The sequence below is a fragment of the Clytia hemisphaerica genome, unplaced genomic scaffold (genome assembly GCF_902728285.1).
Source record: "Clytia hemisphaerica strain Z4C2 unplaced genomic scaffold, Clytia hemisphaerica genome assembly, whole genome shotgun sequence".
NCBI lineage: Eukaryota > Metazoa > Cnidaria > Hydrozoa > Leptothecata > Clytiidae > Clytia > Clytia hemisphaerica.
In genome coordinates, this window is record NW_027104188.1 from 235,287 (window position 1) to 262,968 (window position 27,682).

Genomic DNA, 27,682 nt, shown 5'->3' on the forward strand with positions numbered 1-27,682 from the left:
ATTTACATCTCTTTAAAGAAATCATTGAACATCTTATTCAGAAGCGAACACATATTCTGAGTGGGAAAGGCTTTGGAAAATGGATTACTAGTACCTTGTACCAAAAACAATCTGAAACAAGCAAATACAAAATTTTTAATAAAAACGAAAAAATAAAATATAAAAGCGTGTACGTGAAACAAAAAATGCATATAAATATAAAATTAAAAGGGTTAAAAATTCTAAGCATTGTCAAAAACACACCAACACCGAGACATTTCTAAAAGACATGTTTTTTACACACCGATCTCAGCATCTGAAATTTCTAAATCGGACAAAGTTATTCTCGACAGTTGACTAACACGACTGTCCGACCGATGTAAATTTGAATTAAATCCTGGATTAAAATTATTTGTCATTTGTTTATTATTATTTTGAGTGTTAAATTCTTCTTGAGTTCCAATCGATGAAACAGAGGGCGATCGGAAAACGAGCGGAGTTAAAGCGGGCGTAAAATTGGGCGAAAGTATACCCGAAGTATAGGTAGATTGTAATTCCTGCGGTAAGCGAGGAAGTGAAGTTACTGAAGATAACATACTTGTCCGTCCTGAATTCAACACTTGTAACGGAATATCAATGGGTGGAGCGGTCGCTTGATGTGGCGGAACTTTACCTACGCTCCCAGGTATAGTGTGTTTCGCAGGATAATGTATACGATTGTTCATAGGAGTAATATCATGTAATAACGGCTGTTTAGCAGCCGCGTTGTTCGCGATAACGTCTTTTTGTGAATATGAATAATTTGAAGGGCGGTTCATCGATGGCCTGCCGCCTATTTTTCGCCCAATTTCTGAGAAAACGGAATTAGTTCCTGAGTTTTGGTAAGGTGGTTTCCAGTTGTATTTATTATAAGGGTTATTGTACGCTCGACGTAAATCTTCATCGCTTCCGATGATCGTGCTGAAACTGCCACCGTATGATAGTGGTCCTTCTTCTCGAAAAGGGCGTACACTTTCCATAATGGCGTCTCTCTCATCCTCGTTAACCTCCGCTAGTTTGGCGTACAGTAAATTACTAACATCGAGTCCGCCCGCCGCCTCTCCGCCACCCTCTTCCATGAAATCTTTTAAACTTTCATGACTGTCTGAACGATTGGTTGATATCATCTTATTACTTTGACGTGGTACGAAATTAAATCCATTCCTATGTACGTTAGAGTTCAAACTATACAAGCTACTCTCTTGAGTAGATCGTGAAATAAGACTTTTCGTAGGCTCGCTTTTCATTTTACCGGACGAGTATCCGAAAACGGAGTCGTCCTCTAATTCTTTAATCATTGTAATTTCCGATAAGGTATCTGGTAAACGGTGCATTTCCGAATCGGTTTTCCCCTGCTCGTGATAAACACCGAACGAATACGTACTCGCTTTGTCCGCTGCTGAGACCGACCGTCCGGTACCACTTCCGTCCGGTAACAACCCTGTCTCTGAAGAAACTTGTGATTTCTCAGCAGGGTGCTCCCCATTATAAAAATGTTGTAATCGATCGAAAGATGATGCACCACTATTGAGTAGTTCTCGTTCAACGGAATTCGATAATCCCGTTTCTTTTTTGGTGTTACAAAAACCTCCAGCCGCGTGGTTTTCTCTATTGAAGCATCCTTTTTTTCGTAGGAAGTACGCCATACAAGTGATGAAAATGATCATGAGAAAGACGGCGATGGACGCCACTACTACCACGGTAGTCGTCGTCCCTTTCATGTCTGCAGTATCCGGCTCCAGCGTGTATATAACACAACCGGGACACGTATAATTGACTCGGACAACGATATCAGTAGTGACAGCTGTCGTATTCGGTCCGTTGTCGGCTCGCACTTGAAACCGAATATCTTGAAGATCGTCACCACTCGTTTCAGTTTCGTCCACCGAATTTAAACTTCGCCGACGTCGTCGTTTTTTATTATCGTCGATTTCTTTATCGTCGTTGGTTTTACCTTCGACTTCTAAAGAGTTGGTAATTTTTTGACGTCTTCGCAAATCTTTGTTTACAACAATTATACCAGTGTTAATATGTATTCGAAACTTATCTATACTTGGTGGATGAATGGAATAATAGATTTGCCCCGCTGAACCACCATCTTTATCTGTTGCCGAAACCTGTAAAAAAAATAAGATGAACGTAAGTAATAAAATATGAAGACGAAGTAAACAAGTCTTGAAATTTCTCAATGTTGCTTCCTTACTCATCTCTTTCAAATAGGTATTTGCTCGACTGTAGCTAATTTCTGTTGAGAGGAATATTTTAAGGCTACTTATTTTGTTGAAGAAAAAAAATACGCTGCAGGGATAAGCTGCAAGGGGGTGGAGTAAGACGGAAAGAAATAACAAAAGAATTGAAAAGAAAGAAGAAAAAACCAAGAACCACCTTTTCCTTCCTTCCAAGATCTTAATATTTTCATAATAAACGTCTAAAGAATTTAATTAAAATATTTGATGAAAGATTTTTCAAAAGAAAGAGGGGTAGTGATATCAAGCTATACATACAACAATAAAATACATGCATTAGATAAAACTTCCCTCTTCAAAAGAGATCGAGTACAAAAATTGTGAAATGTCAAAATAACCTAACACAGCTTTGAAAAGTGATCCACTATAGTTTCTATAATACAGAGCCAACCCACTCCACCTTGCTCTATCTAACTACTGTAAAAAAAATTTTATTTTAAATGATCTATAAAAAGTAGAAAAACACTTTAAAAACGTTAGACAGATAGGACATATCATAACACTCAAAGACTGTCTGATATTTCATGTTTATATTTCTAAGAGCAACCACTTCATTTGCGAAAAAAGATCCATCAAGAATACAAAAATCTGAATTTTATTTCGCTAGCATTGGAAAAACTTTATACTTATACAGCCCTCTGTAAACATTATTTGATAACGATATTTATTCTGAAAATGATTTTACCAAAGACATATCTTTAAAATAAATCAAGAAGTAATCGGTACAAGAGGCGGACAGAAGGAGGAGTCAACAATAAGTGACGAGATTGAAAGAGATCTCTTTTTGTATATATCAAGAGCTTCGCAAAAATGTTTTTACTACCTCTTGAAAAGTCCTGCCTCTACTCTAAGAAAGAATGTTGTGTGAAGCTCCAGTTAGTTGACATTTAGCTACAGACAGTAATACCAATTACACATATTATAACTTGACATGTCAAAAGAAAGGGGTGCTTCCCACTCAAGATACGAAACAAATTTGATACAAAGACGTTGGAGAATGCATGAAAAAGATAGCTGCTCAGTGCAACCTAGATCCAGTTGGAGCACGACCACAAAAGCAAGAAGACTTTTTTGCAGAAGAAAACAGAAGAAAAAATTCCACAACTAATATTTATAAATTCCACTGAATTATATTCAGATGAAAACTGATGAATATTATGAAAAAATCTATAATCAAGCACGCTGCGATGCACAGTGAAACTCCAAACAAACATTGAAATAAAATTTATTGAGAAATATTTCAAGATGGATAGTAGGGTTGAAGATTTCAAACCCGTTTGTGATGGCATAAATGAAATGCTTTAAAAAGAACTCAGTTCATTCGCCAAACAAAAGCCAATTTACTTTGTAGAAAATCAACGAGAGATGGCTGAAGTTTTTATTTTCAAAAATTTTTTTCTTTCAAAAGCATCCCACTGGTCAAGACTGTTTTTATTTTGTATATATGGATTGAAAAGGTGCGTGGAAAGCAAATAAAGTGAAAGTTCGTGGAATGGAATCGAGCAAGGGGGAAGAAACTAAAAAGGTAACATTTCTTCATATATTATCGTAAATCTCTATACGCTTGCCTAAAACAAAATAGGTCAATCTCTTGCAATGATTGAAAATTATCGCAGAGATATGTTGTTCTCAAAGTGACCCAGAAATCGACCATAGCTCACTGTTAGTAAAGATTGTTTCGCAACTATTAGCGAGGTTAAGCAAGTGATTATTTAGACCGTTCAGTGCGATATCGTAGGCCTGTACATAAGATTTGCATGGTTTGCTTTGGCAAGTTATGTACAGGTCTACGGTATCGCACTTTACGGTCAAAATAAACCCGTCCTTAACCTCGCTATTTCCTCATCCACTATTACGTTGGAAATACTGATATGACAGTATGATTTCATACACAGCAAAGTATATCTGAGATTGCCAGACCATCCAACAAGCAATTCTTACAGAAGCCAGTAAAAAGTAAGAAATTAAATGAAAAATTATGAGAAATCTAAATACATGTATCGAATTTTAATAATTGTGATAGAGAGGAGACAGTGATAGATTGAGAAGCCTGAGAATTGAAAGCTATTAAAGGATTAATCACGAAATAAAAGTAAAAAGATCTTATCCCACCAACTTATACGCGACAAGAGAATAGTTTAGTTTCAATAGCTCATGATGTATGAGAGAGAGAGATTTAAGTGATATCATCACTGTCCCCTAAGGAGATCATTGAAATCAGCAGAAGGAAGGTTCAAAAGCTTATTGGTTCTAAATACCCGGGGGGGGGGTACTCGATTCAGAAATCGACCCTTACGGTGCACTTTATTGAAGATTTTTGACCATTTTGAGGCAAACTATGGTCAGATTTTCCAAATTTTACACCCTTACTTAAAGTGCACTTTTTCTCATCTTTGCTCATTTCGACTCTTACAGTGCATTTTCGGGAAGTTTGAAAAAGGGACCCTTAAGGGCTGCACGTAGAGGTAGTTTGTTTACCTTGAGTGCCACTCCCCCTGGGTCTAAATCGAAACAAAATTTATGAACAAAAAAATGCTTGAGTGAAAGAGAGAGAGAATTGAAGAAAAGTCGTAAAATGACTAAGTAACTTTTCGGAGCTGCAAGACCAATTGACTTTGTTAACAATGATTAAGTAAAAATCGAGAAGTAAAGATATAAAGATGCTAATAAGATTCTAAAGCTAACTTTGAGCTCTGTGATTGCTAGTACACTCTACCAGACATCGGCTAACTGACATAAAACCATCATTGTAAACATGGATTGATCAAGATTTACTCACATTGCCAATGACACTTCCAATCTCCATATCTCCATACATCTCAAAGGAGTATCTCTTCTCGTTGAACAATGGTTTAAATTCATTCACGTCTTCAACAGCGATCTCAAAATCCACACTAGCCTGTTGCGATGGTTTTCCGTGATCATAGGCTAACACTCTTAACGTGTAACTAGAGTTTTTCTCGTAATCCAGACTTCTTTTGGTGTAAACCCAGCCGGGAATGGATTCATTCATGTAAAAATAATCTCGACCACCGCTTTCCAAAATTCTGTAAGAGACCTATGAGAAAAGAATTGGAGAGGGAGAGTGAAGAATGTAACAATGTTCAGCTATTTCCAACATCAAAATTTAGTTCATGAAATCGAAAGTGAAAGCTATTGTAAATGCTTTTGTAAAAGAATTTGTGAATACTATATGTTATATGATAGATGTTATGATAGATCTGAAGATGCTCTACCATAGAGTAGAGAGAAAATTTATCAATAAATAAATTTTTGTTGTTCTTGCCTGTGACCCATCAAACATTTAAGTTTTAATAATGGAAAGGCAATCACTGAAGAGTTTTATGAAAACTTTTCCATTTCTCCAGTAGAAACGAGAAAGACCATTTCCCCAGTAGAAATGAGAAAGACGAGAGAAATTGTCTATGATTCAAACACTTGGGAGACTTTCATTAGGTTTCCAGAGGAGTCAGTAAAACTCGGTAAGAAATCCAGAGGGACGTCTTATAAATGAACAAAAAATCTAGGGAAGGTCTCTATAAATGTAGGTGAAAATCAAAGTGAATAGCAAAAAAATTATATTGAGAATCCAGAGAGATTGCGGGTAGTTATTCTTCTTCTTTTACAAAAAATTGCCAGGAGATGAAACACGCCTTACCCTGCCATTTTCACCGATGTCTTTATCCGTAGCACCAGCTCTGAATACCACTGAATGCGGTGGCATATTCTCTTTGATTTTGATGACGTTGAAGCGTATGAGATCGTAATTGAAACTAGGCTCGTTGTCATTGACGTCAAGGACTGTCACATTTAAGCTGGTAAACGCTTCCATCCCAGCGCCTGGTGTAAAGAATGAATTTTAAAGAATATAGACCAGTGAAACAACTGTAGCTTGTAGCAAACTCTACCTTAAGGGAACTTGTTTTGGTAAGAATTAATTTTGGCGAATTTGGCGAATTGCGTCCAAATTCACTAAAATTAATTCTCGCAAAAATTAAAAAAATTGCTACCTTGCAAAAATTATTTCTTCGCCAAAATTCATTTTTTCCATGATTTTCTAAAAGAACCCCTAAAATTGGTCTAAGACACTCGTTTTTTAGGCAAAAAGAGCCAAAGTTTGGAATTTTATTTCTACTTTAGGATATGAGAAAAGTACGGAGAGTCATGACATCAAAATACCTTCAATATCAGCCACTCGAATGGTCAGTTGAATAGTATCCGTGGTCTCACGATCTAACTCTTCTCTGGTCTCAATCCATCCATCCGTCTCGTTTATCCGAAGCCATTCCGTTGCTTCTTGACCAGAATGTATGGAGTAAACGAGTTTACCATTGGCTTGTCTTGGATCATCGGCATCCGTAGCTTTAACTTGAAGAAGTTTCGTACCCACTGTGACATCTTCCTTTTGGGTCACGTGGTAAGCTTGCTTTTCAAACACTGGTTGGTTGTCGTTAATATCCTTGATCTCAATATGGACGGTACAGCTTGCTGTTAGAGGGCTCTTATCACGGGATATGGAAATGACTTCGGCTACTATGGTCAAAGTGTAATGTGCCTTTGTTTCTCGATCGAGATTCTTGTATGTTGTAATCTGGCCTTTTTCCATTGTGAAGACACCACCAAAGTTTCCTTCTGCGATGCGATAATTGAATTCTTTGTAGCCGTTTTGTACTGTAGCCTCTACATGGCCTATCGGCACACCATCAGGAGTGTGTTCTTCGATACTGAAACGGTAAGTGGATTGTTTGAAATATGGATTCGGTTGATGTAGCTGGCTGACGTGAATTTCAACCAAAGCTGTCGATGAACGGCTGCCTTGACCATTCTTAGAATCATAAGCAATAACTGTCAATTTTGCAATTCCAGGTGTGAGTTGGAAGGGTTTGTTTGCGTAGATTTTCCCAGTATCTTGTTCGATGGTGAAAGGGTCGAGCGCCGTTCCCAGTTTGTATTGGACAAAGCCAAACTCTCCTTGATCAGGATCGGTAGCGTCAACTTTGATGATGAATTGATTCTTCCTTAAAGGTGTGTAAACATTTTTGACGGTGTAGATAGATTTGGAGAATCTCGGTGAGTGATCATTGACGTCTTCTACGTTGATTTGTAGATCACGATACGTGCGATGGACGCCGTCAAAAGCGCAAATACGTAGCTTGAAGGAATGGTTTGTTTCGTAATCTAGTGTGTGCTGGAGAAAAATTTTACCACTATATTCGTCTATGGAGAACATTGAAGTATTTGGTGACGAGCCTTTGGTTTCAATACTGTATTTGATGTCGGTCTTGGTTTTATCATTGTCAACTGCATGAACTTGAGTCACCAAGGTGTCCACTTTGGCTGCTTCGCTGATGAAAACGGGTTGCATTTTGTCAAGTATTGGCTTATTATCGTTTAGATCTTCCACATTGAAGTTGATATATGAGTCGGCGTATCTGTAAGGATTTCCACCGTCCGTGACGCGAACAACCAAATTGTGTTTTGACTTTTTCTCATAATCCATTTCCTTGACCAGATACATTTGATATCGAGGACCGATGTAAAATAAACCGTCTTCGTTACCAGAGATGATTTGAAGTTTGATGCGATTCTGATCGATCTTGTCATCATCACGAACGTGAAAGGTATATATGAGTTTGGGATGAACGAAAGGATGGAAATCTGTCTCAGGAATGTTGAACGTTTTATTTTTCTCTAGTATCTGTGGATCGTTATCATTAACATCTGTCAGATTGACCAACACGTGCAAGAATCGTTCAACGTTTGAATCTTCAATCGTTGCCAATACGGCTAGGAAGAAATTAGCTCGTTTCTCGTAATCAACTGCAGCACTATTGTTAACGTAAATATCACCTTTTTCTTCGTCTATTCGGAAAGCAGAATCAGGATTACTCCGTGGCTTGATCTTGTATCGGATGACGTTTTCCGTGTTTTCGGATACAGCTACGACTTTACCAAGACGTATTCCGTTTTGGGGGTTTTCATCAAGCGGGAAAACAACTGAGGAGCTTAAAAACTTTAATACTTTGTCATCTGAAGGGCCGACAGTGACAAGAATTTCAGCCCAGTTGGATAACTTAAACCAGAGTCCGACATCCATTGCTACAACGTGTAACCGATACTGTCCACGGGTAATCTCTCCATCCATCAAATGAACCTCTCCCGTTTCCGGGTTAATCTGGAAATTCCAATCAGGTGGATCAAACCGATACCGGACTTGCTGTTGGCCGTCTTGATCGCGATCGGTGGCTCTAACAGTACCGATAACTGCACCGACTTTAATTTCGGGCAAGGAGAAATTGTATACGGATTGCGTGAATACCGGTTTGTTGTCGTTTTCGTCTTGAACTTGTATTTGTACAGTGGTTTGATCGAACGAATCCACTTTCTTTCCTTCCGCCTTTACTTTGAACGTATAAGATCTTTGTTGTTCGTAATCCAACGATTTGATCAGATAGATGGCTCCCTTCTCAACATCAACTTCAAAATGGTCAGCCACGTCTCGACTTGGATTGACTAGTGCGTATTTCACAAAGGCATTCTTCGGTGTATCTTTATCAACTGCTTTGACATTGAGCACAGGTGATGCACTTGCATCCACTTTCTGTGTTTCGCTGACTGTCTTCAAGTAGATTTTCTTCTCGAAGATCGGGTCCTCATCATCCACATCATCAACTATAACGGAGATGTTTTGTTGTGCTTTGTGGTATGGTGATTCGATGTTCTTCGCTTCTACTGTTAAAACGTATTCGCTTCGTTCTTCACGATCCAATTTCTCGTTCAACCACAATTCACCTACGTTCAAACGGAGAAGAAAAATTAAAATCTCATTAAAATTGCAAGTGAAAAAATAATTTTTTAAATCCTTTGCTAAAGTTAATTGAGAAATCAAAGTAAGAAAGAAGAATCAGGCTACGTTAATGTGGCAAATACGGTTTCGGGGGTCCAGGGATTCATTACAATATTGATATTATTTCGTTCATCAAAACTTACTGACCTGTTTTTGAATCCAGACGAATCACTTTAGATGGCTTAACGAAATTCACTATTTGAAATGTGACACGTGAATTCTTGACGTCATCAGCATCAGTATGACGTAATCGATGTATGGATCGGGGGACTGGTAACGAATTTTCTAAGATATGAATTTCTTGGTGAGCGCCGCCAGTGAAAATGGGCGGAGAATCGTTGACGTCATCAATGGTGATGATGACTTTGCAGGTATCTTCACCGTGAGGCGGAGCAACATTTCTGACCAGCACATCCAGTGTATATTTATCCCAATTTTCCCGATCTAGTGGTATACTTGTCCGAATCATACCGGATTTGGAATCAATATAAAACCCGGAATTCTTTTCTAGGATTTTATAAGTGACTTCTTTATATTCGGGTAGCAGATCGTCATCTATGGATTGCAATTGAACAACCTCTGTACCAATCGGTTGATTCTCTCGAACCTTGGCTTGAAATTCAGTTTTGACGAATCTCGGTTTTTGGTCGTTGACATCTAACAGACGGACCTTCAAATCAAACGTTGAGTTGAGTGATTTTATGTTTGATGAAGAGTCTCTCTTTTCCATTGCCATAATCATCAAGTTGTAAGTTTGTCGTTTGTTGATGGAAAGCGTTTTTGAGGTTTTTAATTCCCCTGTTTTCCGATTCAACTGGAAAGTGTTTTCGATGTTGCCTAGTAAAACGAAAAGAGCAAATGAAATGAGATTTCAAAGCGTATTCTGAACATAAGTTTAAATTCAAGCTTAAAAAAAAACAAAAATATCTTCGAGCGAATCAAATTTTTTTGTTTTTTCCCGCAGCTAATGGTACCATTTTTAAGTGAGGCGTAAAATATGAGTGCTTTCACTCAACTTCTTACTGTTCTGGAAAAGGAAAAGTCATTTCATCCGTTTTTTTGAGACGGTTAATAAGTGGTGACCAGTATAAATTTCATGCTTTGTTTTCTGTTTCAATTTGTTAACATGTTTTACACAGTTTCCAGAGGAAAGATCCCTTAAAGAAGGATGCCGCTATGCCTTGTTTTGAAGAAAAAAACGAAACTAAAGTCTGTCCAGATATAATTGGCAGTGGAAACAAGAATGCCTGTAACTTTTGATAGTCAAATATAATTATGGAAATCTTTTTTGCTTATTTTAGAGAATCAAAAGTGCTATATTTGAATGTATTTTTGGTTGAAAAATTCGCAATTATTAGCGGTTAAATTTGCGATTGCAAAAATTGAGCTTTTCTTCTACTTATGCTATAACGTCCATTTTTACACCAGTGGTATTTCGACCTTAGGTTAAGAAGTTTATTAAATTTCAAGGCAAACAGAAAAGTCCTTCGGAAGATATGGGACCCGAAATACCCCTTGGTAGCACTTTTCTGTGAAATATCAAATCTCCAACTTATTACTAAAAACGGGGGTTATGTTATCTTTTTTGAACAGTGCAATTAAAAGTTGGAAAATGTTAAGTGTTGGTGCATTGGTATTATTGGTATCATTGATTATTTCGAAACGAAGTGAAATCACAGTATAATTGTTTTTACTGAAAAGATAACCATGAACTTATATTGCCTTTGTTATTTTTAAATCATTAAAAAACTTTGCTAATTCCCAAAACACTAAACACAGTTTGGCTATGAGTTCATTAAAGAGATCGTAAAATGTGTTATGATCGAAAAACTGTTTTATCATATCACTACCCCCGTTTTTAGTAATAAGTTGGAGATTTGATATTTCACAGAAAAGTGCTACCAAGGGGTATTTCGGGTCACATATCTTCCGAAGGAGTTTTCTGTTCGCCTTGAAATTTAACAAACTTCTTAACCTAAGGTTGAACTACCACTGGTGTAAAAATGAACGTTATAGCATAAGTAAAAAAAAAGATCAATTTTTACAATCACAAATTTAACCGCTAAAAATCGCGAATTTTTCAACCAAAAATACATTCAAATATAGCGCTTTTGATTCTCTAAAACAAGCAAAAAAAAATTCCATAATTATATTTGACTATCAAAAGTTACAGGCATTCTTGTTTCCACTGCCAATTATATCTGGACAGACTTTAAGTTCCAATACTAAATTAACATGTTACCTGAAACGATAGCGTATTCGATATTTGTTTTGGTGTCTCCTGCGTCCGGATCGACCGCGTGGACATGACTGACTATCACTCCAACGCGCTCGTCCTCTCGAACCTTGACTTCTGCTTTGGAATCGAACTTCGGTGGACAATCATTAACATCAATGATATGAATGGCAGCGGTCAGCGTGTTAGATAACCGGTATGGCAACTCTTCCGCTAAATCACTGACCCGTATTTTGACCACAATTTTATCGTGTTTTTCTCGATCGATAGGTTCGGTAAAAACGATCTCTCCTGTCAAAGGAGATACTTTGACTGGCGCGTTAACTGAATCTTCAATAGAGAAAATACATTTTCCTTCCATGCCTCGATCACGATCTTGTGGTGTTTTAAGCACACTGATTGGTTTGTTAACCGGGTAATTCTCTTCTACCCGGTATGTTTCCGGATTCTTTGGATATGATGGTGGATACATGTTCTTGGGCACAATGTAAACGTTCAATATGATCCATTCGGTAAACCTGAAATCGAGAATTGATCATTGTGTCAAAATAACATGAGATACCAATAAACCATTTCTATGTCAATAAATTATCAATATACCTAAAATGAATAACAAGCCTGTTGAAAAAGGGTTCATTTACAAAGAAAATTCAAGCGCCAAAATGCTACTTTCCTAAATTCCTTTAATCTTTAGCTGCAGACGAGCAATCGAGCAATCAATATATTGACTTATAGAAAGCCTCACAAAATCAAAAACAATAGAAGAAATACCTGATAGCGGTGGCTTGATCAGTGGCAGATACGGTAACGTTGAGTTGGTAGAAAGACACTTTGTGATGATTCGAAGTCACTTTGATGATACCAGTGGTGGTCAAAATCTGAAATGGGATATCTCTGTTAGGTTGAGTTGTGGTCAGCTGGTACTGCAAATCATCGAAGGAAAGTAAATTCAACTTCCACTGCTCCTTGACAATGTGTTCCTTACGACTTGATGACTTGATCGTAATATGAGGGCACAGTTCTTTGAAAAGTTGACCTTCTGGTTTTGGCGAAACAAAAATGACCACTTTCTGGTAGTTTGTGTATAGCCTTGAATGTTCGTCTTCTTGAACGCGCACTACCATTTCGTACACTGGAATCCTAGCTATGGCACCACTGATCTCAACACTTGTGGATATGACTCCCGTAGATTGATCGATAGTGAAGATATGCAATGCGGCATTGTGTGACTCGAACATTGCAATCAAACTATAGATTAGTGGAACCTTCTCTTTATCTTTATCAGTAGCAGTCACTTGCAGGACTTTTTCATTGCTTTTAGTACCGATATTGATGCAAGCAACGTAGGGTGAGTTACGCATAAATTCTGGAGGGTGGTCGTTAATGTTTCGAATGACAATAGTCACATCGACTTCATTACTATTACCGTTCATTCCGTGGTCTGACGCACCAATAGTAATGTTGTACGATCCTTTATCTTCCTCACTGTCAAACTTCTTCTTCGTTTTGATAACACATACGTGGCGATTGTTACCGTAAGATTGCCGCGTCTCAATCTCAAATTTGTCTTTGTCTTTATGTTGGTTGAGTAAGTAGTACGTGAATTTGCCATTTTCTCCCGTATCCGCATCAACGGCAATTATTTCCCCAACAACTGTTCCTGGCTGGAGTTCTTCCGAAACTTCGAAATTATAATGTAGTTTTTCGAACTTTGGCGATTCGTCATTTAAATCATCGACGTTAATGGTTATGGCAGCTTCACTGTGTTGCGGCGGGATTCCCAGATCTTGTACTCTGGCTTTTAAACTGTATGTACTTTTCGTCTCACGGTCTAATGATTTGGTGACGTAGAGATTACCGTTACGTGACATACGGAATGACTTTGAGTCTTCATTTGGAAGGAGTCTGAAGAAGAACTGTCCGTTATTTCCGACATCCGCATCCGATGCGTTTAGCGTCAAAATTAATTGATTTGGGGGATTATTTTCACGAACACTAACGATCTGTGAACTATTGAAGAATAGAGGTTGGTTATCGTTCATATCACGTACTTTAACTTCGATTTTGAATTGCGCTGAACGTGAAGGCGTTCCTCTGTCTGTAGCCTCCACGTAGATAACATGCCCTTCCGACGTTTCGAAATCTAATGAGCCGTTCGTCCGCACTTCACCGCGTGTTGGATGGATTTGAAAATGACCTGTTGTGTGTTTGATCCGGTAAGTCACCTCTCCGTTGATACCACTATCCAGATCTTCAGTGACGCAAGTGTAAAGTAAATGACCGACACCGACGCCTTCGTTTGCTGCAACTACATTGTTTTGATTGATGAATCTCGGTGTATTATCGTTTAAATCACGAATGTTGATCACAACTCTGGTGATGTTTGAAACACGTGTTGGATGCAGAGAATCGACAGCTTCTATAATGAGGTCGAAACGAGAATATTCTTCATAATCAATAAGTCTGTTAGCTTTTAACACGCCAAAATCACCAATACTGAAAGTATCTTTAATGTTTCCTGATTTGATGTTGTACTCTATGAATAGTTCACTGTATGAGATGGGTCGCATAGCTTTAACTTTTCCAACGTCCGCGCCATTTTCGTTGTTTTCGTCCAATTGGAATTCATATCTAGCTTTTTCAAAGATTGGCGGTTGCGTGGATGGTGGTAGAACGTTTAACTGAACGCGCGCACTGTCCGCAGTTTCCGGTTGTGGATTTTTACGGTCTGTGACGTAAGCCGTAAATAAGAATTTAGTCTTTCTAGTTTTGGTTAAATTGTTCAAAAGTTTGATACCGCCAGTGTAGATTTCAATATCGAAGAAGAAGTCGTCCTTGGCATCGATAGTGGCGCTGAATTGTGAACTGTCTGTCGCATCAGGGTCGTGTGCTTTCAAGAAGGCAGCATTCTTGTTTGTCGGAAAGTTCGTATGAACCGAAATGTTGAAGAACTTTGAATCGAATTTCGGCATATTGTCATTCTGGTCAAGGATTTGAATTAGGACTCGACCAGTAGAAGATCTTCCTAAACCATCTTTGACAATGGCGGAGAGTGCGTAGTGACTTTTTCTTTCACGGTCAAACTTCTTGTTGGCGTAAATCTCGCACGTTGATGGTTGGACACGGAAATCAGGATGGTCTATGTAACACGTCAGAGCATTTGAACCAATGATATCAGGATCTGAAACTTCCATTTTACCTATAGTTTTTTATACAAAGAAAGAGAGATGTTTATAACTCATACGTAAGCATAGAAAAACAACGAGTAAAATCAGAATCATAAACTAAGTAGAAACAATGAGTTCAGTTTCAGTGATCAAGGGAGCCACGAAGGAGCATGAAAGTCTCCAAAACCCTCGTGTCTCTGGGTACTTGAGTTTACAAGTACAATTTTCTGGGAGGGTTCTAGGACTGCTGTGAGTCCCTGATGAGTTAAGAAGAAATCTCTGATGGGGGAGGGGGGTTCAGGAGGCCCGAAATAAAAATCAAAAGTTTTTTAATTTAGTATTTTGGCCTGTATAAGGAAATTTAAAAAGAGAAAATTTCGAGTTCAAAAGGGACTTACCAATGAATTTGTTGACTTTGTTATTCTCTTCCAAGGTGAAATTCATATTAGAGACCACAAAGTAAGGGTCGTTGTCGTTCGCGTCTAAAATCTTCACTTTTACGATTGCTTTATTGGTAAGTGGGCTTATACCATGGTCTCTAGCTGAAACCTGGATTTCTACAGAGTCTGTTTTTTCACGATCAACGTAGTCATTAAGCATAATGCGACCGGTACTTTCTTCAATATAAAACCATCTATGGTCATGTTTAGAGGTGATCGAGTAAGAAATACGACTATTAATGCCTGCATCTAGATCACTAGCTTTTACTTGGAGCACAAAGGATCCGAGTTTTGCAGTTTCGTTTAATTCAGTCTCGTAAATTTGTTTTTCGAAGATTGGATTGTTATCGTTTTTATCGATGACGTTGACTGTGTAATCCACCGTACTGGTAAGAGGAGGTGACCCAGAGTCAGTTGCTGAAATTGAGATGTTGATACTGGGTGTAACTTCTCTATCAATCTCTTTCATGGTTTTTATAAAGTATTTTTTGGTTGCAACTCCATTCAAAACTTCATCTTTCGTTTGTTCTAGTTTGAAGAAATCTTCACCTTTTGCCAGTCCAATGCTTACAATCTCATTATTAGCCTGTGTTAAGTCTTTATCGACGGCTGTGAGGCTACCAATGGTGGTCCCTATCGGCATGCCTTCTATCAGATTGTCCGACCCAACACTTCGTGGATGGAATTCAAGAGTCGGAGCCTCGTCATTACAATCTAGCACCTTAGCGACCAGATAATAAGTACTTTTACGCGGCTTTGCTCCTCTATCGTTAACAATGATTAAAAATGAAATAACATCTTTCGTTTCCGCATCTAATTTGTTCGTCGCTACGAAAATCTCACCCGACGTTTTGTCAATACGAAAATCATTTTGATTAAACATTTCGAACTCTACCTCACCATTTTTGCCGCTATCAGCATCGCTTACTTTGACTTGGAATATAGGTACACTTAGTGAAACGTTTTCATAAATTTCAAAACTCGTCGGCAAACTTTTGTCAAAGATTGGTGAGTTATCATTAACGTCTGTCACAGTAATATCAACTTTGAGATACGAACATAACTTGGAGATTTTTTCACATGCTGAAATAGTGAGGTTGAAACTATCTTTACGAAAATCTACGTCTAGTTCATGTCCTTCAGTTAAGGCTAAACCGTAGTTTGGTTTATTATCAATTTTCCGGACCTCAAATGCATTGTCCGTATTCCCACTTTCCACACGATAAATAACTTGCTGTTTCGTGTCCGGATCGTGAGCGTTTGGGAACGTTATGTCATCGGAATGATTCGCGTCTTCAGGCACGAAAACGTGCCAAGACTTAACGGGGAATCGGGGTCGGTTATCGTTAACATCCTCAATATAAACAGTGACGGTGATGAAATCAAAAGTTCCGATCCGACTCAAGAACAATTTATAACCTTCTCTTTTCTGAGTTTGCGTCAACTTCTCATGATCAAAAGTTCGTCTTGTAGTTATGACACCAGAGGATGTCAAAGCGAAGTTGGATTGGGAGACTGGATTTACGAATTGATATTTAGGTTTAGTATATTTCTTAGGATGTCTGACTTGTCCCACGACAGTGTTTTTCGGTAGCCCTTCATCGACATGAAAAGTATACTGTTCAACTTTAGGGATTGCTAGTGAGGTGCTAACTTGAAGTAGAATCACCAAGCAGGCTAACAAAACCCTGTACGGTGATGTATAGTTCATCTTTCTTTGTTCTTCTTCTGATGAATACAGTGCTAGTTGATTTGGTTATCCGTTCATCTATTTTCATCATTGTTTAAAATTCTTCTTTTGGTCATTCAATTTTACATCGTTTTCACTTATTATACTAGTTTAAGGGTATTCTTTCCTCTGTTTTTTTCTCTTTTATTCTTCTGAAAAAAAAGAAAAGAAGATAAATTTTGATGCAAAGGAGCCAGATATATCATAAGTATTCGTCTTTTATGGACGACCAATTTTGGTATGGATATCGCTTTTAAACACCATTACCCTTCAGATAACAATGAAAAGAAAGATGTTATAAAACATGAAGAATTGACAGGAATAAGGAATAGGTTTGTTGTCAATAAAAAATAGCATAATGAAAAAGATTATTGGAGGGTATAAAATTCTTTATAAAACCTAGAATAGCCAATCCAATCAAATTTAATTTAATTTGCAAAAAAAGGGCAAAAGCTTGGTAAAACAGAGATACAAGGGCATAAATAAATCAATCTGCTTTAAATGTTCAACTTAGCGTCTCTCTGAAAAATGTACACTGCCTGTTCTTCCAAACCAACCTCAAACTATCACAATAAAAGAGATTATTTGATGTCAAGATTGTTCGTGCAGTCAGAGTAGCGAAAAAAAAAACACAGCAAAACGACAAAATGATAATGTCACATCAAAAGAGGGTCATCATTAAATCATTTAATGAGAATTTTTTACCAAATGGCGGCTGGCAGCAAACATCTTATCATATCAAAAAGGAACGGTAATTAATCTTGCAACTATTTCTATTTTGGAAAGATAAAAGCGAAGTCAATGAAGAGAGGGAGACGTAGTAAAGACAATCGTTCTCAATCTAATGTCATCATAAATCATTCATCCGCTTTCGGAGAGCCGCCATAAACCACAACAAAAACAAAAACAAAAGAGCGTAAAATAAACATAACGACGAGAACCAAAAAATGATGACTTTGAGTACGTTGTATATGTAGTAATGAAATTTTCGAGAGAAAGAAAAAGTAAAGAGAGTAGAAAGAAATGAGACCTTAGCTTCGATATAGGGGGACAGTTAAGCTACCTTAATCGTCTCATATGTCCTTTAAATGAATCAATGTAATGATTAAATATGTAAATCAGAAAAATAAAAAGGAAAATAAAATCCCTCTTTACGAATCATTTGACTTTAGTTACCGACACACGGCTAGTGATATCTTATTAAAGCAAGCTCCTTTCCTTTCTTTATACACGTACATACCATTACAAGTGAAAATACCTCTGTTAAAAAGTCCGGTATTCTATTCATGAAATACAAGAAAATTTTCTACTTCACAGTTTCTCTATTCAATACCTTTCATTTGGACTGACAACAGGCAAGAATGTTTTTCCAAAGATTTTTTAATGATTAAAAAATTTCGTGTAAGAACTTCATTTAAATGATACCGATCGAAGGTACTAATTATTTCAAAGGTTGACCGAACGTAATCAGAGCTAAAACGTCACTGTGACGTCACTGTAAAAAATTACAAAAATTGATCACCCTCCTTAACCCTTCTCCTTCAACGTGAAAGTCAAGGTTAAACGTGGAAATGTTTAATCGAAGTTCAAATATATCCAAACAGTCAAGAACTGTCTTTAAAAAACTTTCATCAAACTGACGTTAGTCGCAAAGGTCAGTTTATCCAGGGTGCTCTTAAGCAAGCTTTGAACAGAGTCCATACAATTTTTTTATAAGAACAAACTATATAAGAACATAATGCTTCGATGACCAAAATATTAAGAACACATTAGAACACTTTAAGTATGCGCAACTATTCGACTCTTCTTAGGAAAGCGCAAAAAATAAATACTCACGTCACGAAATGGTGATAAGAAGATAAGAATATTTTGAGAACATTTTTAAGGCTTAAAACACAAAAAGTTAAGGAACATCCGAAGGCATGCTTGTGTTCTAATAAAAAAAGCTAACAGAAAACGGGAAGAGAAGCTGTGTTGTTGTGATCGACTTCACGGCTAGATCGAGTCCTTGATTATCTAAAGATTGGCCTGTTAGATTCAAAAAGTAAATACATCAAATCTTAAATCGATCTAGACTGTAAACTACACGACAGTGACAGATTAACTTGGCAGGCCATTAAAGTAGTAGACCTCATCATTAAGAATGAGAACGATATTTAAAAGCTATCAGAAATGATTGTATTTACACAGCACTTAATCTTCTCTCGTTCTGTGTCTACATAAAAATGTACCTCTACGCATGACTTATTGCTACCCAGAACAGAGGGTTCAGTGCTGGATTTCCCACACAACATTCCCAGAAGCAGAAGAGGTTAGATCGAGAATAGTCGAACGTGCACAACGCACTGGGCTCAACTTCAGATGCTCCAAATTATTCATTGGCCCGATTGTAGCAAAAAACACACAAGGGATTAGTGCTCAGGCCCATAAAATGAAAATTTTTGATGAAAAATAAAAAAACACCCCCAGAAATTCACCCAAAGAACGAAAGAACAAGTGTATCAATTTAAGTCAAATCCGAACATTTTTTAAGTATCCAGGTTGCCCTAAAGTTTTTGTGACACAGATTGTCAGATTCTAGCTCAACTGAAGTTGAGAACACGCTCAAGTGTTGTAGATACGAAACGTAGTTAGAATACAGTTATTTTATCAGCTTATTAAAGCTAACAACGTTTCTAGCCTATTACAGTTTTTTGTTCCAGAACAATTCGCATCATTTTCGAACGTACACAAACACGTGACAGAATGATGTAGATCTCTCAAAACTTCAGGTTAAAGTCTACTGCTGGCTAAACTTTGCTTTCTGATAGTTTTTGATAACACTGAGTCTGGTTAAGAAAACTTAGACTTATTGACGACGAGGCAGTCATTTCGAAAGATTTTTACCAAAATTTCCATAAAAAAGCAATGGAATATAATTCAAAATTTGAACTGAACACTAAGAAACGACAATAAAAATACTTTTCCCCCATTTTACTACAACTTGAAAGTTTTTAAAATAAAAACTTGAAGCTTCTGGTTTTTCTTTCACCATTATATTATTGGCCCGACTTAATTATTACCTCGACTGTTTATTTTCAAGACTCTTGTTGTACATTATTTGCTACAATATCGGACAAAGCAAAAATTAAATCATTGCCTTTAACTATCCAGCAACTTTGTTGCGCCATCTTAAGTTATTTACATTCTATACCGAAATGAAATAAAGCCCATGGAAGCAAAAATAGAGCAGAAAGGCTCGATTTAAAAGCCTACAAAGTAAAATTTTGAAACAGATCCTTTGCAGATATGTCAGAATGTTTGAAATCAAAACGTTTGAGGTATTAGAGAAATAATAGAGATTCGCTAGATTAAAGAGTCGCATTCACTTTGATGCAGCACCAAGAAAAACGAGCTATAATTTAGTATCAAAACACAGGGGTCATCATACAAACGAGTGTATGAAAAGCCGCAGTCCAATATATAAGATTGACTGCTTAAAACTGTTAAAACTACAAATCAAGGCTTTATTAAAATGCAATCTAATTAGCACCTGAAAGACTTAGAATTTTAATAACTTTTAACACCTCTATTTGTCGAAACGAAATAATTGAAAAAAATCATGAATTTGACTGAATTCCTGTTTTCATTTCCAGGCTTCAAGAAAAAGATGTCAGAATCAACCAGAGACGAGCAATGGTTTAGACTTATGTCCTGCAAATTTTAAGTAAGAACCTCTCTTTAACCCTTTTCCGTGCCGCTGTCGGCAATACCGATGAAACATTTTCGATTTCTTTGCCGGTGTCGTCATTTGCCGACAAGAGAGATCTCGACATATTTTTTTTAGAAAATAAAGCTAAATGTGATGGTAAACTCTGTGGTCGCTCATGTCGGCATATGTCGACATCTGGCAAATAGATCGAACCTTCATTTTTTTCCGTGGCAAATAGGTCGAACCCTTAAAAAATACGAACGGCAGTTAAAGGGTTAATTTCCTTTCGAAAAGTAAAAAAAAAGGTTTTCCCTGTAGAAATATTCAACTTCTATTTCATTTCAAACAAATAAATCATAAGAAAATCCAATTATTAAGTTTTCTGATTATCCTATAAACACCTTAAAAAATTTTAAAAAGGTCCATAATTTTGTTTACTGACAAGAACAGCTTAAAGTTAGCTTTATGAGATTGTCAGCATACAAGTTCCCGAAACCCGTCTTCAAACAATAGTAAATGAAACAAAATAGAAAATTTTACAGTTTGATTAAGGAAATCTCTTAAAAAATATACCGTAAAAAAAGACGAGAAAACTTTGGATAATTTAAGCTCTTGGAAAACTCTGAACTTATTGATGATTTCCTCAAAGGCTTATCGTTGACGCTGAAGAACAAATAAGTCTACAGTAATTTGAGAAAAATTTAAAATCAAAAATCAAACAGAACTCTGAGAGATTCAAAGACAAAGTTTTTTCAAAGTTTTTGGTAGTAGTTCAATTATTATCATATCTCAAAACCCAAAGCTTGCCAACCATTTCAAAAATTATCAAGTCCATCAAGGATGACCAAATCATCAAAAAAGCATGAAAAAACTCAGAAAACAAGATTTTCCAGAGGTACAAGAGAAATATTTTTTGAACTTTCTTGCGATATAATGCACCTGCCAATACATAGTACTACAAAAAGCGCGTGTAAGAGAAAAAGGAAAGTAAAATATACATGAAAAGGAGAGAGAGGTAGTAAGGGAGCAGAAGTGTAATAAAATATAAGGCTGTGGTTTGGGGTATCAAGGAGGATAAACTGCTGCGTTTCACTATAAACTAATACCACGATTTAAAACTCAAAAAACATACCGTCGACACCATCAAAATAAATCAAGTATAATGGTTTAATAGTTTGATATCTATTACGTTGAGCAATTTTAAGCCGACTATACTGCAGTGCTATTGATATCCCGCTCACTTCAAAGAAAGCGCTAATTACTCTGTCAGGAAGTGCGAGCATTATTATGAAAATAGAGATGTGCATCTCAGCAATTAGGTGAAAAGAAAATCACTACTCTTTTTTTTGATTTCTATTTTAGCTTAATGATTAATATAGTACTGAAGCTATCAAACGTCGTTTGGTTAGATATTCCCGCTTGTAAATCAAGTTTTGTTCGTTAGCAGTTGATACATTAGTATTCAGGGCTTACTTCCTACTGTTTGTACTTAAAAGTTATCTTTAAAGTTCTTTTTCAATGATCAAAAGTTATCAAAAATAGCAAAAAATTATTTTTTCCGGGCCGACCGCATGAGAGCGTTTTTCCCTCACCCGCATTCCGGAAACACTACATTTTTTTATTTTCGCCCAACGATAAATTTTTCATACCTTAAAAAAGTAAACCAATGTAGAGCGATTTCCAACGACCAACACAAAAATACATTTCTGCGGTATACATATCTTTGAAGTCGAATTTGCATATATAGTTTTGTGTTTGTCACTCTAATAAAATTAAAGAATCAAAAACTTGAGAAGTTAGAAATAGTAGAAAGAAAATCAAACGAATAAAAGATACGCGTTGGTTTTTTACTTTATTTTTTGAATCCTTTTTTCCTTTTTTGGGTTTTTATGGTCGTTTGCAAATAAAGCCATGTAATACATGTGCGAGAAATGAAAAAGCATATAGAAACGAAGAAAGAGGACCCCTTTCGGCTTAAAAAAAAAAGAAAATGGCTTAATATCTAAATTGAATCTTGAAGTCTTATAGAGGACACCATATAGCGACTAATCGGAGTTCTAAGAAAAGCCGAATGAAATTGTCCGCTCAAAAAACAACTAAAGACTAAACTTCCTTTTATCATTGCGTTCAAAATCCGAATCCAAGAAAAAATAAAAAAGATTCACCCAATAAAATATTTAGGGTAGAAAACCTCTTGATTAAGTCCGAGTTTCCGACAGAAAAGAAATCTTTTGAGAAATGGAATTCTTCATGAAAACTCAAAGTTTGAACTGTTCGATCAACGCATCCCTCTTGCTACTTAGCATACAAAGTGACGTAATGACTCGCAAAATGATCGACAAATTATAGTGTTAGTAAAAGCAATATACAATAAAGCAAATAACTCTTTTTAAGAGGAAATCGCAGAGAGAATAAGACAACTACAAATTTAAATTACTTAACATCAACACGATAACAAATTGTTCTTGAATGATTCAAAATTATTAAACAAAAAGTACAAAAAAAAATAACATTAGACAGACTAAAAGAAATAGCATGTGTGTAAAATGAATGGATTCTTTGAGGAAAAAAAAACAAAATAACGCTCCAATGTGAAACGGCATGAGCGCATGAGCATACAAGTTTTTTCTTATAAGAATATCCAAAATTTTTGAAACCTTAACTTTTTGAGTTTTAAGCCTAAAAATGTTCTTAACATGTTCTTATTTTGACCATTTTGTGAATATTTTTGAACATGTTCCTAAGTAATAAAATGTTTTTGAGTCCGCAAAGCCTTAAAATTTTCTTCACTTGTTCTTGAGATTTTGGCCATCGAAGCTGATCGAAGCCTTGTTCTTATATAGTTTAGCCTTTTTGTCATTGTCTGTATCAACATTTTCTAAAAATAGTATCTGGTTTGGTTGGATGAAAATTTGTCTATATTAACCACCGGTTCTCTTTGTTATTTCTTTAAATTATTACCAGAAAATACAGAAACTCTGCTGGAAAACAAGAAAAGGAAAAATATCAAGCTATGTTTCTGCTTTAACAAATAGAAAACCACAAATCTTCCCTATTTTTCCAGGTTAAAAGGGACATCTAACATACACTAAAAAGCACTTTTAACTAAGAAAGTTCCCTGCCTAAAAGCAACAAAAAAGAAATATGAAAATAGAAAAACCAAAAATTGTTTCAAAATTTTAACACATGACCGGAGAAAAATATGTGAGAGTGATCCGATGCTTTTTCAACTCACGAAAATGAGGTATTTTCACGAAGCCTCATTGGCACAAAGTATGTATTTCAGAAGCGTAACAGCTTAAAAGAAAAGAAAACAGGCTGTTTGCTAATGAAAAATATCTCATTATGTTCATTAAAGGTTTTATTTTTACATAAGTGTTCCCGTTTCATATCAGACATATATTTCATATCAAGACAGTGTCTGCCTATTGTTATATTATGCTGATATAAGCAAAAAAATGTTTTTCTTTTCCTCTTTCTGACAAATCTTGCTCCACATCCGTGTCAATCCAATATGAAATTAAAATTAAAATTGATGAGTAAGCAAACGATATCACTCTTATTTAAAAACAAAACCTTTAAAAAGTGTATATTTCAAACCCAACAAGACGACTTAAAGTCGAAAATTTCGCATAATATTAGAACATCAACGACGAAAACGTGAAACGTGACTCCGGCAGCATTATGGATTTTGAATGAAGCGTTACACAAAATATACACATTGTATTGTACACACAGGTCGTACCCTGTTTTCTTATGAAAAATCTCAATCCATTAAAAACAAAAAGATTCTTTAAAAAATGCGACTAAAAAATTCCTTTTTATAAGCGTAAGATCTTTATATTCAGAATAAATCAGAGAACTGCAATATACAATTTTATAAATTTTAAAGTTTTTTGAAAATGAAGAAAAAAAATGACACTTGTGATTTCACTTGCGCAAAGTTTATATCAACTTCTTTCTATAAACAGTAGGATTTTTCTAAAATTGAGAAAACGGCTACATTAGTCAGAAAAATCTGTTGTATCTTTCTGATATGAATGATGGTGCACCACCATCAAAATCATTGGGCTTTTCCAGAACAAATTTGAATATTGCAGAATATTGTGGAGGGGGAGGGGGTTTGAGGTTATAAAATTTTTTGGAAATTTACCCTGTGACTTTTGACCCACAAACAGCAGGTCTAACCTTCAGACAAGCATCAGTTGACCCCATGGACAATCAAGAGACCATTAAATAAAGGCAAAAATCAGTTTAGTAGTTGAGCTCCAGCTTCTGAACTAGAAAATGGCAGGGTGAAAACTAGCCAACTTTAAAGAAATAATACTCTTTGAGATTTTCCAAAATCTCAACGCAATACCTTAAGTGTATTAATTTTGGCGGGGATTAAATTTGGCGGATTTGGCGGTTTTAGGCGAAATCCGCCAAATTAAATACCCGCCAAAATTTTCAAAATCCGTCAACCGCCAAATTAAATACCCGCCAAAATTAACAAAAATAGAATTATGTGAAGAAACTTTTTAGTATATTTTTGAGTAATTTTCACCCATTTCAGTGTGACAAAATTTCCAATTCGGCAAATTAAATCCTCGCCAAAATTTCCAAAATTGATCAACCGCCAAATTAAATACCCGCCAAAATTAGCCTGTCGCTCAACCGCCAAATTAAGTACACGCCAAAATTAATACACTTAAGGTAATCCATATTGGGGGGTTTACGATTTATTGCCTCCTTTGAAAATTCTTTTATTGTTTTTATCGTTTTAATAGACCCTTTTATTCTAGAATCAACTTTTTGTATGATACATTTTTCAACCTAGAAATTTCATTTTCAACCTGATGATGAGCAGTTAAGACTCGAAAAGCTTTGTTTGAATAAAATCAAATTTTTGTATTGTTTATTTATTTTGAATCTTGGAGAAAGTGAAAATAATCCATATAAAAATATATTAAGAAAAGCTTAAGGATACAGACTTCAGTCAAGATAGAATATGGGGATTTATTTACCACCACCTGTCACTCAATTCCCACCAGATACAAATTGACAAATTGAGTTAAGGAATGGCGTATTTAAAAATACACGATTTCTCTTTCGATTTTACAGTAAGTGAAAATACAGACCAGATATGCAGCAGTCCCATGCTTCGACCAATCGTCCCAGGACATAACAAACAGTATGCAGCGGATACAAAATCAAAACAAATGTGACATGTCAAAATAAAAAATATAACCATGTCTAATTTTGATTGTTCAATTGTTTTACAAGTTTGTTTTGGACACGTGATTTTAATTGTTCTCTTTAATGACACGTGGTTCGCGCAATGTTTACATTTTACTACTTTAATGTCCCTTTAAAGAGCAGGCCAATATCTATCATCCCATCGGCCAGGCGATGTCAATCAAACTGTTCGATTACCGAACCATGTTTTTGATTGAGCTGACTGATTGAACTTAAAATCAAACTGCGATAGCTATAATCAAACATCAAACTGAAGATTTTCCGGTAAAGTTCAATTACTGTTCGATCAGGTTCGATAATCGAACACCTATTGTTCGATTTCGTTTGATGAAATTTGATGGTTCGATTACCAAAATTGGTTTGATAGGGTTCGGTTGACATCATCGCCTGGCATCGGGGAGGAAAAGCTGAAACTTTTTCTTAATCCAAACTCATCGAACAACAATCAAACTTCATCAGATAAAAAACTGTCATCAAACTTACATAATCAAACGAAAAAAGGAAACAAGTATCATACCTGTGCTGTTTGTAGTTTTTTGAAGAAGAGGGTTATGTGTTGTTATGTAAAATTGACTCTTTTTGTACTTACTGAGCATTATCAACTATTGGTGCATTCACTAACTACACAAACATAAAATACTTAGTAGTAAACGAATAATAAACCTCTTTAAATACTCTACAAAAGACCAGAAAACATGATAAAAATTTATACAGCAGCAGCAAGTTTCAAAAGCATGTGCAATCAAGCAGCCATTAAAAAGTTCTCATGATGAAGATGAATGTTTATAAAGGGTTGGTTACACGTATTTGCACTAGAGTATTTTAATTATCAAGAAAAGCGCTGTTTTTTATCTTTGTGAGTGAGTCCAACTTTAAAATATTGGCCGTAGTACGCCCGCAGCCAAACGCCCACGCCATAATTTGCGCCCAAAAATTTTTCTCGCCACACACACACACACACACACAGAAAGACTATCGTAATACTTTCGCTATGCGAAATTAATAAATCTCCATATTTTAACCATGAAGGTCCCTGTAAACTAAAAACCTACATCCGATATTACTCTTTGTCTGAAATGATCTAATAAAATAGTACCAAAAAATCTCCATTTGGAAATAGAAGAATGAACCAAATTTCAGTCTGATCAGGCCAAGTGATTACCCAGAAATGGGAAATTTCATATAAAATTCAACTATTCTGTAAGAACACAAACAAAATTCAAGTTTTTCCCAAGGAAAATACCAAGAAAACTTAGTCCTCAAGGTTGGAGGGTTTATTTTAAAAACTAAATTTGCAAAGTCCCATAAACCTCCCTGTCATTTGGTCTTAAAAATGTTAAAAATTTCAACAAGAAACATGTGGAGCATTTTTATGGTACAATGTCTATCTTGATATTTTGAAAAATCTTAGTTTATGCGAAATCAGGCAAAATCATAATGATGAAACGGTTCAAAAGAGTAAAAAAAAATATTTTGACATCAATAACCCGCTATTCCAGCTATTCCCAAGATGTTACCTTTTTTCAAAAATTAAACCATGCCGAATCTTGGACATTACCACTGTATGGCGGATTAGATGTTTTTAAAATTAAAAATTTAGGCAAGAGGAAAACCCTACAAAAAAAGAGATTCAAGGATTATCAGCCAGAAAAATCCCTGGTTTTCCAGACAAATCAGGGCACATTTCCAAATATTTTATCGAAAATCTAGCTCTGTCTGGCTTTGCCAGGTTCTGTCACATTTTGGGTATTGCCATTTTTGTGCACAAAATCAGGAAAAAATTTAATAAACCTTTGCCTTTTTCATGAAAAAGCAACAAAAATGTGCTCTATTCTGCCTCTAGTAGACAATGCCCTGCGTTTTTAGAATTCGGCCTGTAGATCCAAAAATTTTGGCATTTTGTCCAAAAAATCTAAAAAAATTTAAATAAACTGTTTTTCTTTTTATAATTTGGGCACTCAAATCAACAGAATAATATAGTGTACAATCACATGCATTCCAGAATGAAAATCATTACAAAAAAGAGTTTTAAAGGGTCAGTTCATTCTATTCCAGAGATATAGAAAAGAA

General features: G+C 36.0%; 1 protein-coding gene and 1 long non-coding RNA gene across 2 annotated transcripts in view; one reads left to right on the forward strand and one right to left on the reverse strand.

The window, feature by feature from the left end:
* Positions 1–73: 73 nt before the first annotated feature.
* LOC136814946 (protein dachsous-like) lies at positions 74–16,837 on the reverse strand. The gene is made up of 8 exons (XM_067071373.1): positions 14,913–16,837; positions 12,119–14,546; positions 11,354–11,865; positions 9,259–9,948; positions 6,444–9,056; positions 5,923–6,104; positions 5,044–5,322; positions 74–2,135 (listed from the first exon to the last, which is right to left on the reverse strand). Exons 1-8 carry the CDS (start codon positions 16,663–16,665, stop codon positions 276–278), a joined length of 10,317 nt encoding a protein of 3,438 aa, XP_066927474.1. The 5' UTR covers positions 16,666–16,837; the 3' UTR covers positions 74–275.
* Positions 3,631–27,682, forward strand: part of LOC136814952 (uncharacterized) — a 36,772-nt gene continuing 12,720 nt past the window's right edge. The window contains exons 1-2 of the long non-coding RNA XR_010847661.1: positions 3,631–3,789; positions 20,319–20,389. This is a non-coding gene — a long non-coding RNA (uncharacterized lncRNA). The remainder of the gene's footprint in view (positions 3,790–20,318; positions 20,390–27,682) is intronic.